The 21,963-nt window shown below is 31.4% G+C and overlaps 1 protein-coding gene across 1 annotated transcript in view; it reads left to right on the forward strand.

Annotated features, from left to right (window-relative positions):
* The window catches only part of LOC108912401 (short stature homeobox protein 2-like), a gene marked incomplete at its 5' end in the record, with an annotated part of 27,734 nt that overhangs the window by 531 nt on the left and 5,240 nt on the right, over positions 1-21,963 (forward strand). The window contains 3 exons of the mRNA XM_018717603.1: positions 13,172-13,407; positions 15,836-15,893; positions 20,838-21,055. Of these exons, the coding sequence (XP_018573119.1) occupies positions 13,172-13,407; positions 15,836-15,893; positions 20,838-21,055 (512 nt within the window). The remainder of the gene's footprint in view (positions 1-13,171; positions 13,408-15,835; positions 15,894-20,837; positions 21,056-21,963) is intronic.

Consider the following 21,963-nt stretch of genomic DNA (forward strand, 5'->3'; position numbering starts at 1 on the left):
GCATGGATGACTGTTCTTATATATATATATAAGTAGGTATAGGTATTCTGCAATGTTTTCAAAAAACTAATCGTAGGTAGTAGATGATTTCACTTGAACCTTTCAACCGGTTTATATGTTAAAAAAGTATAGGTATGCCCCAAGAAGACTCCATTATGAAACATTTTACAAGAAATAGATGAGATTTTATTAGGTACAGATTAAATTTCATAGTGGTCGGTTTAGTCCTAGATTGATGGAAATATAATAATAATAATGATAATAATAATGATAATAATAATGATAATGATAATAATAATAACAATAACAAACTTGATAAAATATCGTGGCCAAGTTTAATACCTAATATGTAATATAATGGGAAAAGAGACAACGAACAGATACCTATATTACCTAGGTAGCTAAATAAGATCTTAAACGCTTACTTTGACGACTGTTGCATTAAGTAGGTACCTAGCTAACTACAGCTCATTATTATTTATTAATTAATGAGCAATTTTAGCGTTTTATTTTCTTAGCCCATATTTTCTAATACGGTAATTATGGAGCGTTAGGTATGTTTTTAGTTTGAAGTAGACCCCGATGTTGGTTTTGCATTTTTATCTATGCGTAGTTTTAAGTCATTTTTTACCGGTGAAAACCCACCTCTTACGTTCACAGAGCAGTAAGAAATTAAGGCATATAGATTTGCATACATTGATTTTATTTTCTGTTTAGGAATTACCTACTGTCTAAATATAGCTACCATCTTCCTATTTATTTATTTTCTCTAATATTATAAATCTTAATTTTTCTTAAATCAGCTGAGAAAATCCCGTAGATTCCTTTATCGTTTGTTGGACTTATGACTTTACCTTTTTGTAATACATATTATATCGTTTAATCACAAACGAAAAGATATGCTAGAAACTATTCTATATCTGAATAATGTGCGCGATTAAAATTTTTCTTGTAATGTAATAAAAACTGCACGTCGGCGTCGTACTAGTGCCTAGTGCCTGAGTGGGCTCTTATTAGGTATAATACCTATATTTGGTGACTGAAAAGAGTATTTCAGTAATTTCAATTTGTCAAACTAGTGTCTAGTAGGTATAGCCAAATAAATAAAACGAAAATATAATATAATATATATAATTTTTGTGATCATAGTCAAGCGGTTTTCTTGTACGTATATTTTAATTTTAAATATCCGTGCATTTTAACACATTTTATTTATTTGTAGAAACATAGGTACAGGGTGATTCACTATATTTTGACCCCCCTTTAACTTTTTTGTTTTAAGAGTTATAAAAAAATATAAAATACAAAAGTTGCACGATTTTTTATGAATTTTTCGAAAATGACATTTGAAAAACAAATGAAGTCCAAACAAAGTGGCCGCTGATATTAACTTTGTTAATTTAAATGGAATACCCTGTATACTTTTACATATTTGGCAGAAATGCCTGAAAGAGGTCTAACAATTACAAGATATCTTATTTTCTTAATAAAAAACATTCTTTCCGTTTTTTAATAGTACCTCGCTTATTGTTAGAGATGGACCCAATAAACCCTATATGACTGTGCTCGACAAGGAACGTTCTATCCAAATATGTAAAAATATACAGGGTGTTCCATTTAAATTAACAAAGTTAATATCCGCGGCCATTTTGTTTGGACTTCATTTGTTTTTCAAATGTCATTTTCGAAAAATTCATAAAAAATCGTGCAACTTTTGTATTTTATATTTTTTTATAACTCTTAAAACAAAAAAGTTAAAGGGGGGTCAAAATATAGTGAATCACCCTGTACATATCTACATACGCATTTCCAAGTTTTTTAAAGTAATCACACTCAAATTTTACGAAAATAAATCTTCCCCGTAGGCGGCAATTAACTAATTATTTCTTTATTTACACTTTATACGGCTTAATTAAGGTAATAGAAATTATTTCAGCGTCAAGGTACTTTAATTAAGTAAACGTAATTAATTATATCGGTACCCACGCCGCTCTATTAAGGAGTTAAGAAAACTGTGGAGAAGGGTGGTAAAATGGATTGCAGCAACGCCTACTGATCATTAAGATTTTTAATGAAAATTTGCTGCTGTTATGTAGGATTAAACTGCTCGCGACAACATTTTTAAGGTATGGAATATCAAAGAAAATATATTATTTTGCATGTATTAAAGAGTACAATATCAATTTTGCTTCAATATGTATTATGTAACGTATATACAGGGTGTCTGCGAAAGGTTGGGAAATCTCGAAGCTGGAGATACTGGTAACCAAAATAAGTCGATTGAGCCAAATATGCCTTGTGCAAATGTTGCTGGTTTCAATGTTTGAATTTTATTTTCAAATTCCTCAATAATTTCCAAAACTGTCAGAGTATGAACAAAAAAGTTGGCACTATTATGATTTTTGACATGACAAATAAGAATTTTTAACTAATTTTTGACGTTGCTTGTACAGGTCGTTAGTTATGCCCTATTCCTTTAATAAAAAGGGGAAAAGCTTTTTTGCCTTTAGAATTACGGACATTGTGTATTTAAAATATGAAAAAGTTACTCTTATGCGATTTAGATATCTCCCTTGGTTATTGAGATATTTGCATATACAAGTTTCAATGCATTTCGTTTTTAAGCGACTTTCTATTTCCTGGCTATGGTGGAAAATCCTAAACTGTATTAAAAGATGTCATATCTTAACGGATTAATCAAGTGACTTTTAAAAATATCTCCACATAGCGTTACTATGGTTTTTATTATTTGTTATGACACAATTAAAGTGTCGGGTTGACAATTGTTGTAATATTTTAAAAATACCTAGTTATGGAGCATACATTTACAGAATATTGTGATATGCACTTAATTTATGGAGAAGCACTTTGTAATGCATTGAGAGCTCAAAGGCTAAACGCTGAGAGATTTCCCAATAGACAACTACCGAATTCAAATACATTTCAACGCGTTGATCAACGGTTACGGGAAACTGGTATGACATCTCTATTAGTTTAATTTGAATAATAGATAGGTTTCTAATTTGTAATTGTAACAAATTTAATATTATTTAAGGTAGTTTTATGCCAAATATGGGCCGACATGGTGGAGTTCAGAGAACTATTCGTTCAGTTGGATTCTGTCGCTGAAGATCCTACAGTTAGTGTTAGGAATGTAGCGCGACAGTTTCAGATTTCAAAATACACGGTAAATAATATTCTTAAAGAACAACTTCTGCACCCATACCATATGCAAAAAGTTCAAGGTTTAAGCATGGATGACTGTTCTGCAAGAATACAATTTTGCACTTAGCTCTTGAAAAAGGTTAACCAAGCTCATAATTTTACCACCTCAATACTATTTTCCGATGAGGCAGGTTTTCGTAGGGACGGACCCATCGACTTGCATAATCCACACATTTATGCAGACGAAAACGCTCATGGTATAAGGGAAACCCACCATCAAGTGCAGTTTCAAATCAATTTATGGGCAGGCATAATTGGACATCATCTAACCTGTTGAATTACCACCTAGTCTAAATGGCCAGAGATATTTACAGTTTCTCCAAGAACAACTACCCAATCTATTAGAGGATCTTCCCTTACAAGCACGCATTAATATGTGGCTTGTGCACGATGGTACTCCACCTCATTTTAGTTTAAGAGTTACGGAACACTTAAATATGGTTTATCCAGATCGATGGATAGGCCGGTCAGGACTCCTGTGGCAAGTGAAGATGAACTGCGGCAAAGGATTTTTCACCATAGCCAGGAAATAAAGAATAGTATTTAAATGATTTGGAGAGTACAGCCATCACTAATTAGGCGGGCTCGTGAATGTATTAGGCAAGGCGGTGCTCATTTTGTACAATTTTTATAGTAATTAGTAATTTTTAGTTCTAAGTAGATATTTCTTAAATTTCCAATTTTTTCTGTTTTCTGTAAATAACTTTTTTCTGTATTAAATTTCTGTTCATTGAATAACAAAGAAAGGTTCATACACTAGTTAGTTATTAATTATTATTATATTAATTAATTAGCTGGATTTTTTGAAACTACACAAATGAAATGAAGTTTTTCCCGTAAAAATAGCGTGATACGATGTTATAAATCGTATGATTTTAATGTCATTTAGTAAGTTGAAGTAAGGTGAAGCAGATGTAATAACATTAGCTGGTAATTTTTCCAATTTCATTGACGTTAGTAATTTAACAACCGAATGGCAGAAATTGCCTACCTCATTCGACGAAACAGAAATCGAGAATTTGGTAACGGATATTAAAGTTAACACTGTTTGCTTATCAAAATTTGGTTTTTCAGCCTATACGGCCCGGAAAGTCACGTGGTATGCCACGTCGCTCTTAATAAAAAGGCGGTAGGAAAGTACATTTTTTTCGATTTTATATTTTAGGCTTATTCGATTGATTTATGTTTTTTAACCTAAGAATGTCAGTGTAACGGCAAACATAATAAAAAATTCTATTATATTTTCAGAAAAACAAACACTACGTCATCATTTGAAATATGTATGTACTAAAAAAGAGGTAAGTGCAATGTTTAAGAAAGAAAGCGGCTTGTAAAGGTATCTACATGGTTGCGAGATTTTGTCTTAACACATAGGGTAAATCTAGGAGAGATGACACATCAGGTGAGATGACGCACTGCTCGTTCTGGCATAATAATTCTTCATAGCGTATATTTGGCAACACCGGTAATTCTTATTATGTCAACACTATATACGTATCAAATACAGTTATATTTGAGTAGTGTTAGTGACAGTATTTTGTCACATACTTCTATACATATACAAAGCATTTTGAAAGGGAATTGAAGCCAAAAAGTGGGGGTGTTGCACTTTGTGTATTATACGCACGCGCTATGATTAATTTTCCCATTGGTCGGTTTGTCGGTTAACGTCATTGTCATTTCCGAAGATAGGTTATGAATTTGAATAGAAAGACAGCTGAAAATGATTTGGCAAACAAAAAAAAAAGGAAAGGAAACGAGGCAGACCCATAAAAAACATGAGATCAAGCACCAAGTAGTGGCAGAAGACTTAAAGAAAAGAGGAACAAACTGGCATGAAGCGATGAATCTAGCAAAAAATAAAAAAGAAGACAAAATTTGTTTATAAGTAAAAATGTATATCTTTACACCCTATATGGATACTTAAGGTTTTATTGATTGAGGATTTTTATTAATTAAGGGTAATGTATTGATGAAATTGGCTAAAGCAAATTTTTACGTGTCCAATCAGTAGCTAGAAATTCCACATTTTGCTACTGCATGAGACTTCGTGTTTCATGGTGAACTCTTACTGTTATATATTAAAAGGAGACGAGTAGTTTCCCTTTATATATTTTTTGTAAATGTCACAAGAAATTATTGGTTTTTACGTGATCATGTTCAAATAAAGAAACGACACTTAATGTACCTACTTGTGTTTGGATCACAAAATGGATCAGCTATTTTATTTGAAAAATAATACCTAGGGACAATTTATATCTAAAACCGGCACTGCTTATTCAATGTGTTCGCTAAGATCTTGACTAGGTTTGCATTGTATATTTAATAAAATAAGACTTGATATTTAGCATATATTAGAAAATCAAATTGAATCTGGTACAGTGAATCACGAAACACTTAGGTTAATATGATTGATATGATTTATTTTTATTATTATTTATATATGTGTTAGTTAAGGTATAACTCGTTATTATTTTTATGTACATATACATATTTGTACATAATGTGTATTTTTATATGAATTTTTGTGAAGATGTATCTATTTTAAATTTCAAAAAATGTTTACTATTTTATATAAATAACACACTTGTACTCTCTTTTGGGTTCCGTCTTATTGTACCCATCTTATTTTACATTCACTATCTAACATTCTCATAAATTACAATTAACAAGTTCTATAATTAGATATACAAAATAATAATTGGTAATTTTGCTCTGTTAATAGTATATCAGTTATTAAATTTAATTTGAAATAATCGCTAAATTTTCGGGCTTGCGCAAAATTGACAAAGTGCAACATCCCCTCTTTTTGGGAACAAGGTCATTCAATGTAAAAGATATGCAGTGCTCGGTATATGTATAGAAGTATGTTACACTAAATATTTTTACATCGTTTACAGTCAGAAAATATACAGATACGTTAAGTTATATTTTTATTAAGTTTTCCAGGATTCTGTTCTAGATAATGAGTAGTTAAGTAGTTCTAACCTCAATTTCAAACATTTCCTCTAATGAATTTAGTTAAAAGTTGCTGCGTCAACTCGCCTTATACTGTAAGGTGAGTTGACGCACGTATGCGTAAGGAGAGTTGGCGCAGTAATAGACACATCGTTTAAAATTTTAATTTGTCAGAAATGTTATTAATTTATCGTTTATAGTATACCGAAGAAATATAAAAGAATCAATATTTTGATTAATAAAGTTAAGATTGACACTGAACCAATGCATGTTTATGCAACGTTCTATTATTTTTTTATGTAGGTATTCATTTAAAATAGCGAGAAAATTTCTTAAATCATTGGTCTTTACAATATTTTTAGATAGAAATACAAAAAAAATATAAGGGGGTCGAATGTCATGTGAATGACCCTGTACAAAACAAATGTTTCTATGACAAACGGCAGCGGCAAACTCAAACGTCATGCAGTGAAAAAGCGGTAGGAGTAGAAAAAGCGGTAGTCATCCACCTTTTTAGTTCGTGTAGAAGTTTCCCTCAAGTGTGAAACATGAAACATAAAAGCAATAACTAATATATTTTTTATTGTAAATAAATAAATTTATATTTAATTTTACTGAAAAATATTTGACTAGCGATCTTTTGTATCTAGTTTTGCGTATTTTTCTCAGTAATTGCATTCTGTCACTTACCGTTTTTTAAGTACGGCAGTATACCTGCGCTTATATCTGCCCAATATGGTAAGTATGAGGCAATTTTTCTGGTATTCGTTTCATACTAAAACAATGCAAATTATTTTAAAACAGCTTCTTCAATTTCTGATGGCGTTCTCTGATGAAGATCTAATACCTCTGCCACTACATCGTTGTTAAAACTACAGATGTTTCGTCTAGGCGACGCGACGCGACGGCGACGGCGACGGCGACGGCGACGGTTCAAATTTGGAAAAGTTCGTGGATCGAGAACACCCTGCAGATATATTTCGTCATAAATACGTCTAGCCTCAAATCATTCACAACGTCATAAACAAAATGCAAATCAGCATTTGAAAAATTAACCATTGTTTTTGTTTTTAAGTTGATCGATTAGCCTAACCTTTTGTTGTAAGTACAATATTGACGTTAAATTGTATTTCAAGTGAAACGCTTCAAAAACGGTGTGTCTTAGTACTTTGGCACGTACTACAGTTCATTTTTATGTGAAGAATTTTGAAATTTCAAATTTTCTTACCTACCTATCAAATTTTGAAAAAAAAAAGTAACGACGCAAAAAAGTATGATAAGTACTTATTGCAGAAACCCCCGTTTGAATCCGTCTCTGACAATTTTTGGTCCATAATTCTAATTTAGTAGGTATACCTACCTACGAGTAGCTATGTGCAAAATTTTATTTACGAATCTTTAAACGTTTCGCCTTTTAAAATATCTAGTTCACCACAAAATTTTAGGGGAATACTTTTACTACCGTACGACAATTATTGTATTAGAGCTAACATATTTTATAGGGGACGTCCAAATTTTTTTTTTTTTTTAAAAAACAATATTTTTATATTCATAGTTCAAAACGAGTTGTTTTTCATGGTTGAATCAAATAAAATTACAGTTTGTTTAAAATCAATTTCAAATTAAATTATTAAAATAGAAGAACAATCTGCAGAATTTTTTAAAAGAAAAGTTTGATAGTACTGGAAATAAGGAATATAAAAAATATACATATAGGTACATTTTTTACTTATTTATAACGAGTACTATATGGTGTGGATCGCGCTTTAATGGCTAGAAAATCTAAAAATTTATAAAGACTACGTATAGTTTGTATATTCTCAATTACGACTTAAACTGTCAAATAATAATATGGCTAATATCCATATTCGGCTACTTCAAAAACATCTCGCATCAAATTTCCTTGAAATATTTTTAAACAGCGATAGAACGATTATAAAAGATATCAAACATAAACATAATACGACCTGGGAATTTCTGTTCTACATGATAAAATTGTTGTAAAATTAAGAAGACCCTGGTATATTTCAGATGAATTTTCATTGTTCGTGTTCACGAACGATATAATGTTCATTATTGTAAAATCGCTAAAAAAAAATTGACCAGAGTAGAAAAAAAATTCTTTTAGGTACCAAAAATGGTGTGTGTTTGCGGCAATTTTTACGAGACACGCGGTATATGTCTTAAAATATAAGACATATTTTATCATTTTAAGCGCCTCACTACAAATATTTTCTGCAGATCAGATATATATATATATATATATATATATAANCGCAGCGATACCTAAGCAGTGTACAGAGGATATATATATATATATATATAATCAATATTATGCACTTCGTTGGTATAAAGATTTAGTGGAAGGTGTGAATCCAGCCGTGAAGAACGAGAAAGGTAGAAGGGGTCGGTAAAGCTTCCCTTGAGAGGAATTAGCACAGACAACACTCGAATTTAATGCGCTACCTCCCTAGGGTAATAAAGCTGTAGCGAAATGGACCTAGATTAATTTAATTCTATTACTTTAATGAGAATACAAAATATGCCACCCAGCAATTGTACCTATATAAATCGGAGTAACTTTTATTTGGCCTCCTGAGGTTACTGCCAATAGAACTTTAACGATGCGCTTAAGTAATTAAGTAGCTGAAATTATTTGGCACTGATTTAGAAGCAACTTTATCAAAACATCTAGCTATGATTCTATTCAGGATAGGTATATAGTTTTAATCACTTTCTTTACGATACATATATAAAAATTACATTCTAATATGTCTATATCTGTGACTATAATAATTACATCAGAACCATGGTGTACCTGCTTGTAAACCAGATTGAATTTAGCTATATATGGTTACAGAATTTCTCCGGGTTCCTTTCCGCTTTGAATCTGCATGGTCTTCAAAAGAACCATTTGTTTGACGACGTTTCGGTAAAATCTCATTTACCATCTTGAGGTCTTCTTAGTAGTAAGCCGAACGTAGTAACGCGAAGCAGAAGTAAGAAAACCTGAAGATGGTAAATGAGATTTTACCGAAACATCGTCAAACAAATATGGTTCTTTTGAAGACCATGCAGATTCATATATATATATAACGTGGAAATCTTCTTGAACCTTTTGTCTAATATTAAAATATATTTATTTTCTTGGGAATTGGGTTCTGGTGTGAGTCGGTTAAAAAAGAGGTAAAAGAAACAGCAGCTATTTCTTTCTTGACGTTTCGTTCCTGATCAGGAACTTTTTCAAAAGGCTTTTATTGTTAAAATTGTGATTATTAATTAAATAAAACCTAAACAACCATTTTCCTTAGACTAAAATTTTTTAAAAACTATTATATTGTTATAATTTATCAAATACGATGACTGATGCATAGTGAAGGCCTACTATCATACATTATATGTACCAAATTTTCGGTTAATAGATTCCGGAGATATAAACAAAAAATCAATTTTTTTCAACTTCAACACCCTGTATCTCTAAAACGGTGCCGTTCCAGACCTATGTTTATAAGGCAAACACATATTATTTTAAAGAGATCTATCTGCCCTCGAAGTTTCCTGCATAAAATTCGGACCACCCTGTATATACAGGGTCGGAAAGTCCCCATGGTTCATCGGCCGTTACGTGAGAGCGATAAAGAAAGTCATAGAAATCCGTGCGATAGAGAAAGATGGCTATAATGAAGGCGTCTAATAGTCACCGCCCATTTCGCCCTTCCACAAGTAAGATCTACTTCTTATGACTATTCAGATTATGAAACGTCTTCACTATAGCCATCCTTGTCTATCGCACGGATTTCTTTACTTTACTTTGTCGCTCTCATGTAAAGGCAGATGGACCATGTGGATTTTCCAGCCCTGTATATATATATATACATATATGGAGCAGGAAGGGTAGTTGACTGACTAGTTAAGAAAAAAGCCAGTGATGTATTTGGAATTGCAATCAACAGTGCTAAAGGCTAGTACAATAAGAACACTCTGTGTTGTTGTCAAGCTTTCGGAAATGTTTATTTCCTTTCTCAAGACATCTATAAAATATGACAAAAATATGCTTAGAATAATAAGTTATAAAGCTTATTATAATACTTAACAAACGTGAGATTAAATTAGAAAACCATCAAAAAGGAGAAATACAGAACCATTGTTAAAATTTATACACAACAATTAATTTTTAAAAAACTATAACTAACGTCACATATTTAAAATAAATTTTCGATGTGACGTCTGTCTAAGTTAAAACGGGGGATTGATAACTGAATGTAGGTAGTAGGTATGTAATGAAAGTGGAAGTGAGTACAATGTTAGATCTCACCAACTATTTTTGCATTATTCATATGTACCCAGTTCGCCTAGAATAAAAAGAAAACTTTCAGTGTGCAGTTTGCATTAAACTGTAAACACGGGAGGGAAACGAAGGACGGAGAATTGGGGTGGAGCCTTTCCACGTGATTTAAATTGCTAAAATGGGCGTTTTATGTTTTTATTCAATCAAATCTAACTAAACAAAAGGGAATCCAATTTAGATTTTGTTTGCAATTTTGTTAGAAAAACCTTATTTTATTACGTAGCAAATCACCGAGGGAACAGTTTAACATGTCAGAACAACGAGCAGTCATTGTTCCGGACGTTATTAGATTATCATTGATTTCTGTCACACTGATTTCGCGATACAACGGTTGATTCAGTTTAACACGTTATTTACTGTAAAACAGTCCTTATTATGTATTTTCCAATTTACCTAAATTTACTATTACCTATATTAAACTCTTCAAAATAACAATAGCCCGTCGTTCTCGATATACCTAGTAGGTATATATTAAATATGCGGTAGAAATATTAGGTCTGTTTAATTATAAAGGCTCCGATCTATCACTCGCTTACCCATTTTTGGACACCGTGTAAAGTATATATTTTTTAAAATGGGATGTTATTTTCTTTATACTCACGCACAATTTTTTTTCCGTCACACTGTCGATAAGTGGTGACTGGTGACGTCATCGAATTTTATTTTAAATGGTATTGTATGAATTTTTTTGCACGTTTTGATTGATTTTTTTCATTTTATTTTCTACCCTATAAAATTTGGATGCATTTTGAGAAAAAAATGAAAAAACCTTCAGCCTCTTTCTAAATCATATCAAATAGAAGGCGCTAGAAAAACAATTTTGCATAATGTTATCTGTCACATATCGGTTTGTTTGTAATTGCTGTCACCTTTCAAGTTTAACTTATAACAAAATGAATGATTTTAATGAATTAGTTAATACTCGTATACCTACTAGAGGATTATTATGAATGTAGAAAAAACAGTACATCGACTACATTTTTTATATCAACAACGTTATCCTAATAGAATTTTTCGTTTAGTAAACTTGAAGCAAATCTAAGTCAGGTAAGGTATAAAAAAAATATGTATGTAACAATAACTAATAGCTTGTAATAATAAGTAGGTAATATTAATAAACAAAAAATTGTACAATACTATACCTATTAAATGCAAACAAAAAATGTTAAATGAATAGTGAATTTTAAAAGTATTGTTCAAATAGTTGTCCATTTGTCTCGATACATAATTCGCATCTTGGAATTACACTCCTAACTTCATTTGATTTAACGTTACGTGCTACTAGCGGCCCGTCCCGGCTTCGCACGGTGGACATTTATTTTAAACATTTTGGGATATAAAAAATATAGCCTATGTTACTCAGTGATAATGTAGCATTCTAATGGTTTTTGAGTTTATTCGTAACATACATACATACAAAAATACAAATCTTTCCTCTTTATAATATTAAGTATAGATATAGATATAGATATAGATTTGGTGGTGTTAGATAAACTTAGATAAAATCCAACGGATTAATATCTGGGGATCGTGGCGGCCACTGGCACTGTAAGGGTCCTCTCGTACCAATCCAGCGGTCTTCGAATGTAGCATTCAAGTAATTTATCTTTATTTGGGCATTATGTGGAGGTGCACCGTCTTGTTGGAAAATAATATGGACATACTCATTAACTGTTAATTCTTCCAAATACTCTTGTAACTGATCTCTCAAGAGATATACAGGTATTGCAGTTAAACATGTCGTTGTTAAAAAAAATCACTTTCATCTGTCCATGAAATCATTTTCGGAAAGTTGTGATTATTATTTGCATTATTTAAGTACCAGCGACAAAACTGTATTCTTTGTTCAAAGTTACAACATCTTCATGTTGAACCAAATTCGCCTTGTATATAACGTACTCGGTAAAATTCGTGGCTAATTCCCACGCTTAATAGTACCTAAATCTAATTATTTATTTTCATTGCAACCATATCCTAAAGAAACTATTTTCTTCTTTAGCGTTCCATAATGTCTTATATTTGCTCCAAGTTTACTAAACTTTCTTTTGTTACGGGAAATTCTATTTGGATAACGTTGTCGAATATAATTATTGTAAAGCTACAACGCTGTCTTTTCTACATTCATAATAAACCTGCAGCATATCAACTTCTTCATTAGGATAATTAATTTTGTTACAAGTTAAACTTGAAATGTGACAACAATTACAAGCAAACCAATAGGTATGACAGACGGCAGTTTGTAGGTATGCAAAATTGTTTTTCCACCGCCATCTGTTTGATGTGATTTAGAAAGTGAGCACATTAAACTAAAGTCAGAGGCTGAAGGTTTTTTCATTTTTTTCTCAAAAGGCATCCAAATTTTATAGGGTAGAAAATAAAATCAATCAAAATGTGGAAAAAAATGTATACAATGCCATTTAAAAAAATATCGAAATATCTATAGTGTGACGAAAAAACAATTTTGTGCGTCAGTATAAAGAAAATAACATCCCATTTAAAAACTTATACTTAGGTATAATTTAAAGGGTGTCCAAAAATTGGTAACCGAGTTATAGCTCGGGGCCTTTATAATCAAACACACTGTATGTAGGTGCATAATATAATAATAATATAGGTAATTTTAATTTTTTAATATTATAGTTATTGTTACGGATGCTGACGAGACGACCAATATTGACGACTTAGCAATTTCAAGAGATGCATCAAATCATTCGTCTTCCGTAAAGTCAACGACAAAACAGCGAAGATCCAGAACCAATTTCACTTTAGAACAACTCAATGAATTGGAGCGACTCTTTGACGAGACCCACTACCCGGATGCCTTCATGAGAGAGGAATTAAGTCAACGACTAGGACTAAGTGAAGCTAGAGTACAGGTAACTTTTGTTTATTCGAAAGACGGATACATGGTCAATAATGTCAATATGGCATAAAATGTGAACAAGTGGCTATTATATTTTTCTTTTACAATTTAGTATAATTGGCAATTATCATAATTATATTTCGTTAATGGCCTTGCACCATGCTTCATAATTCCATGAATTTGCAACTATACACATTTATGTTTGTTTATATTTTCATTATTTACTTTTTGCAGAAAAATATTGACAATATGTGTTGTGTTCAAATTGTTGACGCGTCTCTATTAATATTATCACTTTTCCAAATATACTAAAAGTAAAAGAATAAAATCTTATTTTAATTAAAATCGAATTTTAACCACATCAAAAAAATAAGGAACAATGTAACGCATTAAAATCTACGACCTTAATCGATGGCATTTTATGACGTAGCTTGTTTGAGGTTAGGTGTTTTTCGACGTATGTAGTGATTGTACAGTAAAATTTCATCTTAAATAAAAAAAGGTACTCCTGTTGAAACTTTTTTTTCTTTGAGAAATTGTCTGTCTCAATCCCAAAGTCAACCGTATTCTAGTCTGTAACATACAAGGTGTCTGGAAATAAATGGTACACGCCTTAGGGTGGCCTGCTTCACTTGAACTTAACTTGGTTCCTTAAACAAATTATATTAATATAGTTAAAATGTATTAAAAAAAAAATTGAATGCCTACAAATTTTTAAAGAAGCAAAATTGTACTAAGGGGTGACCCAGAACTGATGATTAGCCGTAATTACGGGAAAACGGAAACAGAAAATAATAAACCGCAAACGGGGATCTTTACTGCATTTGGCTTAAAATACCATATTGGCAGGTATACCACCTATGTGCTGTAACGTCGTTGAAAGTATTTTCCCAATTTCACACACATTTTTTTATCATATGAAAGTTTCTCAACGATTTTTATTTAAAAAGTGTTTCGGTATCTCTTCCCATTCAAAAGATATACAATGATATGTATAGACGCAAGGTCTCTTTTTACTGATTAAAATCAGAATAATATCTACTACTTTATTTTTCATGCACAAGTGCACAAGAATAATAGAAATATTTCAGTAATTAACATAAACATTGAAAGTTCTATCCTATCTTATTTTCCTGACTAATCAATGCAGACTTGAGTATATTGTCTTACATGAAAAACTTTTTTGACAACAGTCGTTAAAAAAATATATATATTTGCTCTTTCCGTTCTTCTGTAAATATGGCCCATCATCAGTTCCGGGTCATCACCTTGTACAATACAATAAGGTTAATTTTGAGAGAGCCAACTGCCTTTTTCTTAAAAAAAAAAAACCGGTGCATTTTCATATAATATAATATCTTGAAGAACCAACTCCAACACACAATTTGTTTTATGTAGGCTTCCATGTCAGTTGTCAATACGATCGAACAATTTCCGGGTTGGTTTAAATTTCTTGACGTTTCCAGAGACATATCGCACTCCACTCCACTCTTCTTCAGGGTTTCTTCCTAGCGTGTTCTGATTCTAAAACAACATCCCGCACCCAAAAAAGATTTACATATACATATTACATTTTGGATATACATAATACACATATACGTACATACGTGGTAAATGGTTTCATAAAGCACTTTCGGTGTTGGACGATTTCGGCAATAAAATCTTGAGGGGATTTTTTTTCCATAAATCAAGACAGTCGTAACATAAATACGAATAAAGTAAAATGGTCAGTTTAGGGCACGAAACGGCTTATTCCATTAGCTGAGTTAAAGGGCGTAGAATTAGTGTTTTTATTCTTATGTTGCTGGTTCCACACGATTTACTAAACGTAATGCTACTATTAGCAGATGATAATTTCCTAATGAATACGTATGATGTGCAGGGAATAGAAATCTCATCAATTAAGCGGTAGATTAACGACTCTAGGGGAGAAAAGACTGATTGATATCGTAGAGTAAACGAACGTTTAGCTACACAGCATCTAAATCCAATGAATCGGTCACTTCTCAAACCCCACGATGAAACAAACCACTTAATAAATTGATTATATTAATGATAGTGCTTGTTTTCCTTTCCTTGCGAATGTGCGGCTTACTCACCTCCATTGCTGCTTTCTCAGTACAGTAAATCACGTAAGTTTATTAAAATCCAAAAGTGTTGCCAATTTTATATTAATGGTTCTGTGTCGAAAATAAAATTCCGGAGGAACCAACATTCTATTTCACTTTTTTTTTTATTGCCAACAGAACATTAATTCTAATGAAAAATAAAAATACGTCATAAAACTAAGGATTAAGAAATAGTTTAGCATTTGTAGAAGGAAATACTAATTATTGCAAGTAACTTTTCCATTTTGTTGGTTAGTAAGAATAAAAAAAACAAAAACAAAAGACATTTTGTTAGCACCTATCGTATTTTATTATTACATGTTTCTTTTTCAGGTTTGGTTTCAGAACAGAAGGGCGAAATGCAGAAAACATGAAAATCAAATGCAAAAAGGTAACGTAATATGATGTATATATCTATACAGGGTGTCATTAGTAATGGCTTAATGGCAGATTGTTAACGTCAAAATATAGCGATCGAGCCAAACATGCCTTAATCAATTGTTGCTCCTTTTCGTTCTAGAGGCTGTTAAAGTTAAAAAAATATTTTCTATTTTTATCTGTATTTTAAGTATGTATGGACCGATTGTTTTGAAAATTTGTAGTTTTACCAGCTACTAATTTTAATTTTAAGTACTCGCTATTTGATTTTAAAATATCCCCATTCATTTAGCACGTAAACCTACGGTATTTTTTTAAATTATCTATATCTTAGCTGCATTTCACGTTAATTTATTGTACGTAGGCGATAACTATAGGGAAATATTTGTTCTTTGAAAGTGCTCATTGTAGGATCTATGGGACTTGAACGGTTTCACTGCTAAATAATCTTAAAGTTAATTTAATCGATTTTTTCATAAATGACTAAACGTACATGACATTTTTATAGGATATTCAATTTGCTATAAAAAAAAAAAGGTCCTCGGTATCTAAGCTTAGATACTGAGCAGCTTCTTAGCTGTCGCCAACCTGTTACATAACAACAATGGCGAGATCAGTTCCAAAAACGTTATTGGACTTAGTTAAGTGCTATCACCAAATTATTCCCCACTTTGGTGAATAAACCGTATTAATTTCGTCTGCGACTGGTACCAACCTATCATTGGTGGACAAACACTTTATTGTCGCTAGATCTGGGAGATCGGACTTGGTATCGTATAATACGTTTCATATTGTACGTTATCCTATCACGGCTTAATTTTGCTACTGTTCCACGTCGTTTTTTTTGGATTAATTTAAGATGTCTACCACCGATTCGGCTGATAAAGTGACTGAATAAGAAAAAAGAATAAAACATGCTGAATTTTGTTTAGAATTTTTATTTTCAACTTTTTCTTCAAATCAATCTTTAAATGCAAATGTATCAGATTGGTTTTGGTATATTTTTTTATTATTGAGTTTTTTTTATGAACGTCTTTGTAAAACAGTAAAAATAACTATTTTAAAACATAAATTGTTTTTACTCACAATTAGCAACGGTACGCCTTTCCACATACCGACATTTATTTGTTAATATTTAATGTATTATTTCAAAAATTATTGGTTTTTATTAAGACACTAAGACATTTTTTTAATGTTTAGCGCCTCGTCCCAAAAACAATATGATACCTCCAAAATAACGCGCGGCAAAGTCGTACGTAAGTTCTACCACTCCATTAGAGTTTCATGCAGTTGAGTTGGTTTAAAAAGGTATATAACAACTATCAACACTAGTATAACTCCAGTCTCCAGTCCGTGTGCTGTCCATTGGCGGCATACACAAGAGTTTATTTAAACACCGTTTAAAAAACTTATCTATTTGATTTACAGTAATACTTAAAATCGAGGGGCGATCCGCTAAGGAAAAAACGTACGAAGATTACAAAATTTCTGAAATCTCTTGTAATATATCTGCAGATTTCAATATCAATTAAAAAAATATTACAAATTTCATATAAAAAATCAAGATTACAATATCTTTCAACAGATTACAAAACATTTCAGGAGATTTCAAAGTTATTTTAGTAGATTTCAATGATTATTTAAGATTTCAATAGGATTATTAGAAATTAAAAGAAGATTTCAAAATTTCTTAATAAGGTTTCAAGGATTACGGGAAGATTACAATAAGTTTTGAATGTCCATTTGAATAAAAATAATTGAATTAACTTCAACTGTCATTCATTTAATTCATTAACAGTAGTACTTTGATTAAGAATTTCCAGTATCATTTTTACGCAAAAAATCATTCTGATTAAGTTTTTGTTCGAATGAACGTTAAAAACTTTTTGTCATGACAAAAATGATAACGCCATTTTGAAAGTAGGTAAGTATATATTTTTATTGAAAGATAAAAATATAATAATCCAATAAACTAATAAAAATAAAAAAATAGAATTATCATAAAATAAACATTTTCCCAAAAAATAAATAATAAGAAATATATTAAGCTTTTATTAACACTTGTATTTAATACTTTACCTGTATACAGCGTATTTAAAAAAGAGGCGGCAATATTTAAGGGGGTGATTGCCCAGGTCATTTTATAAAAAAAAAGTTCCTATAAACATACGTCCGCAAACGCTTCGTTACCGATCTACAGAATGTTGAAATTTCATTAAAAAACAGCAAAAATTAAATTTCTCCAAAACCGCTTGAGATATTGTAATGAAATTTTAGGCCTGCCAATAGCTATGGCAGACGCGTACTTTGCAATACAAAACGATTTTTTAGTCTTACCAGTGACGCGCCTATTGGCACGTCACTAGCTATTTTTAAAGAAAAAAATAGGACGCCGCTGGTTTTTCTAAAAATAAAATTTTTAATTCATTGTTCAATTATGAAGAAGAAAGCTTTCCTCAGATTATACGCACCATACGACGTACCGTTATTGAGTAAAAAAATAAAAAACGTTTTATTGCGCACCTAAACCCAATGTTTTAATTTAGAAATTCAAATTATTGAACAAAGAAATTCAAATTATCAAATTTGAGTGATTTTTGAAATGTGGTACTGTTGTTTGTAGTAGGTAATAATAAGGGGCTGCGTTTTGGAGAAATTTAATTTTTACTGTTTTTTAATGAAATTTCACATTCTGTAGACCGGTAACGAAGCGTTTGCGGACCTATGTTTATAGGACCCTTTTTTATAAAATGACTTAGGCAATCACTCCCTTAAATATTGCCGCGTCTTTTTTAAACTCGCTGTATACAAGTAAACTATTAAATGCAAGTATTAATAAAAGCTTAATACATTTTTTATTATTTAGTTTTTGGGAAAATATTTACCTACTTTTAAAATAGCATTATCATTTTTGTCATGACAAAAAGTTTTTAACGTTCATTGTTCATTCCAACAAAAGCTTAATCAGAATGTTACAATGTTTGCCCAAAAAATGCCTAATACTGGAAATTCTTAATCAAAGTACTATTGTTAATGAATGAAATGAATGACATTTGAAGTTAATTTAATTATTTTTGTTCAAATGGACATTCAAAACTTATTGTAATCTTCCCGTATTCCTTGAAACCTTATTAAGAAATTTTGAAATGTTCTTTTAATTTCTAATAATCCTATTGAAATCTTAAATAATCATTGAAATCTACTAAAATAACTCTAGAATCTCCTGAAATGTTTTGTAATCTGTTGAAAGATATTGTAATCTTGTGTATTTATATGAAATTTGTAATATTTTTTGAATTGATATTGAAATCTGCAGATACATTACAAGAGATTTCAGAAATTTTGTAAAATCTTCGTATATTTTTTCCTTAGCGGACTGCCCTTCGGAACACACCAATCACACCGTATAGGTTTCTATGGCATCCTTTGGAAATTGAGGTAAGAGGGCGTTGTATAACGACTACATCGACGAAATTCATTAGCTGATTACATAGATTACAGCGAGGATTACAGATACGATTACGTAGATTACAGATAAAATTTCATAGATTTCAATTTCAAAGAGATTCTTACATGATTACAAAATTTACACGGAGATTGCAAAGATTTCAGAAACGATTACATAAGATTCCAGGGCAAACGTACGAAGATTACATCAGCGGATCGCCCCTCGCTTAAAATAATAATTTCTTAATATCCCCAATTAAAATTACACCCTGTAATAGTACCCATGTTTATTATTTAAATTGAAAAACATTAATTATTCTCCGCAACTTTTTGATTTTTAATTATTAATACAGGTGATTGGAAATCTTTAATTCCGAAATATGTTTATATTATTTACTGTTTAGTAAGGGGAAAAAAAACGACAAGTGCTTGCCGTAGACCGTAGAAAATTAAAATTAATCGGATCCGTTTAAACCGATGCCAGTTACAGATTAGGTAGTAAGGGTAGTACGTGTACCGAGCCTACGAATAAATAGGTAACATGTTTATTCCATATCTGAAATGAATAAACGACGACTTAACCCCTATTTGCAAATGTAATTTTATTAAATATAAATCCAGCTTAGGGAGCCGCCTATTGAAAGAAGCGTTTTGAGGGCGGCTGACACAGGGCCGACCTACAAGGTGTGGGGTGTGCGAATCTGTCCGTTAAGCACTACAATACTGTTTCGAGTGGAAAACAAACCCGTTGCCGTTTAAAAAAAACAACAAAGTCTTTGTTAATATTTTTGTATATTTTACCAAAAAAAAAATCTAACAATAAGTTTCGCCGAATGGTCATTTCTCAATACGTAGTTGAAACGTGCGGGTGGGTAATGCCTGACCTGGTCAGGGTAGCGGATAGCGTGGCGGTGTGTTGATGTGCGCTACAGGCAGTAAGTGTAATTTACCGATCCCTGGGGTTCGGCTTGGAGCTGGACCAGTCATCTTTTGCTCGGTATTTGGATGACTGAGCGTTGGAAAATTGCTCTCCAGGGGAATTATTTCATTTGATTGAAAACTTTCTCTTGGCTGTATTTTTTTTTAGCTCGCTCTTGTATATAAATTCGATTATGTACCGCAGATTTGTTGTGGAGCATAAAGTTATGACATATTCATGGCTAGCTGAGAAATTATGGGGGTCGCGTCTTGCTAGCGTTAAAGATGATTTCAATTACAAATTTCTGGCTCCTAAATATTTGAATACGCTCGCAAGTATTTACGTCTTCCAGCAGCCTGGGAGATTTACGCGGCTTTATTTAATGCACCTACTTCAGATTTTAATTTCTACGAAAATTACTATTATTGACTTTATTCCGTATATAATACATATTAACAATTTTATATTTTTAAAAGAAAGAAATAATTATAGAAATGAAATTTGTCGTAAAAAAAAATAAATATTATGAAAAAATAAATGTCTTCTCAAAATTTTCATCGGGAAAATTAATTGAAACCATTACATTTTCAGGTGTGATGTTAAACAGCCACAGTCCGCCATCTAGTACTCCACTAGAACCGTGCAGGGTGGTACCATATATGAATGTACCACCAGCTTTAAGAGGACTTTCCCTTGCACCAGGATCAGTGGCGTTATCGAATTATGACCGTCTTTCAACAACTCCATTCTCTCAACAAGGAACCGCATTTTCTGCTATTAATTCTGCATTTATATCTGCAGCCCATCAGGTAAAACTGTACTTATAATACCATACGTAACAGATATGTGTACTTATCCTATACCTAAATTTGTAGATGGCAGAGCAAATACATCAGTGGAAATAATTAAATCGATTAAAATGCATACAATAAGGTGTATGAGACGCCGTTTGAGACAACTCTTTTGATAATTTGATTTACACTTTCTAATAATTGTAGAGTATAAACATTAGAAGGAAGCCACTGTTGTTACGTTATAATCACCACATAATACGCATACTCGAGTATCATGATCACTGATCAACTATTCTTTCCTCAATAATATTAATATATCTTTTTTAATTCTGCGCTACCTATCTATCACTTTTATTATTATTATTATTATTACTATTCCTATTCCTATTCCTATTCCTATTACTATTACTATTACTATTACTATATTACTATTATTATTATTATTATCCCACTAAACATTTTTCAGTTTCTGACATGTTCCAGAAACGTTCCCATTTTTCTTGAAACGTTTCATAAAAAATCCATGCAACGTTCTGGTAACCCAAAAGAAACCGAAGATGTCCTCCCCAAAATACGTTTCCAATGAAACATTTCAAAAAATTGGTTTCAGTAACATTCTTTTGATGTTCCATTTATGCACTCGATATTTTTGTTTTACGTTTCAGTATATTTTCAGAAATGTTTGAGTAACATAATAATTTTTATACCATATTGTTCTCATAATGCTCTCAACTTTAGATAATTTCCATTTCAGAAGCGTTTTTAAAACAGTATAAACAGTGTGAGTAATTTTTTAAATATTTCTAATACTCTTTTGTAATATTTTTATTTGTATTGTGAATGACTTAATTCGTAATCCAGACAATTTTTTCTGATTTCTCAAAAAATTTAACTGAAAAATGTTATTGTATATTAAAAAAAAT

Source organism: Anoplophora glabripennis, unplaced genomic scaffold (assembly GCF_000390285.2).
Source record: "Anoplophora glabripennis isolate ALB-LARVAE unplaced genomic scaffold, Agla_2.0 scaffold518, whole genome shotgun sequence".
Lineage (NCBI taxonomy): Eukaryota > Metazoa > Arthropoda > Insecta > Coleoptera > Cerambycidae > Anoplophora > Anoplophora glabripennis.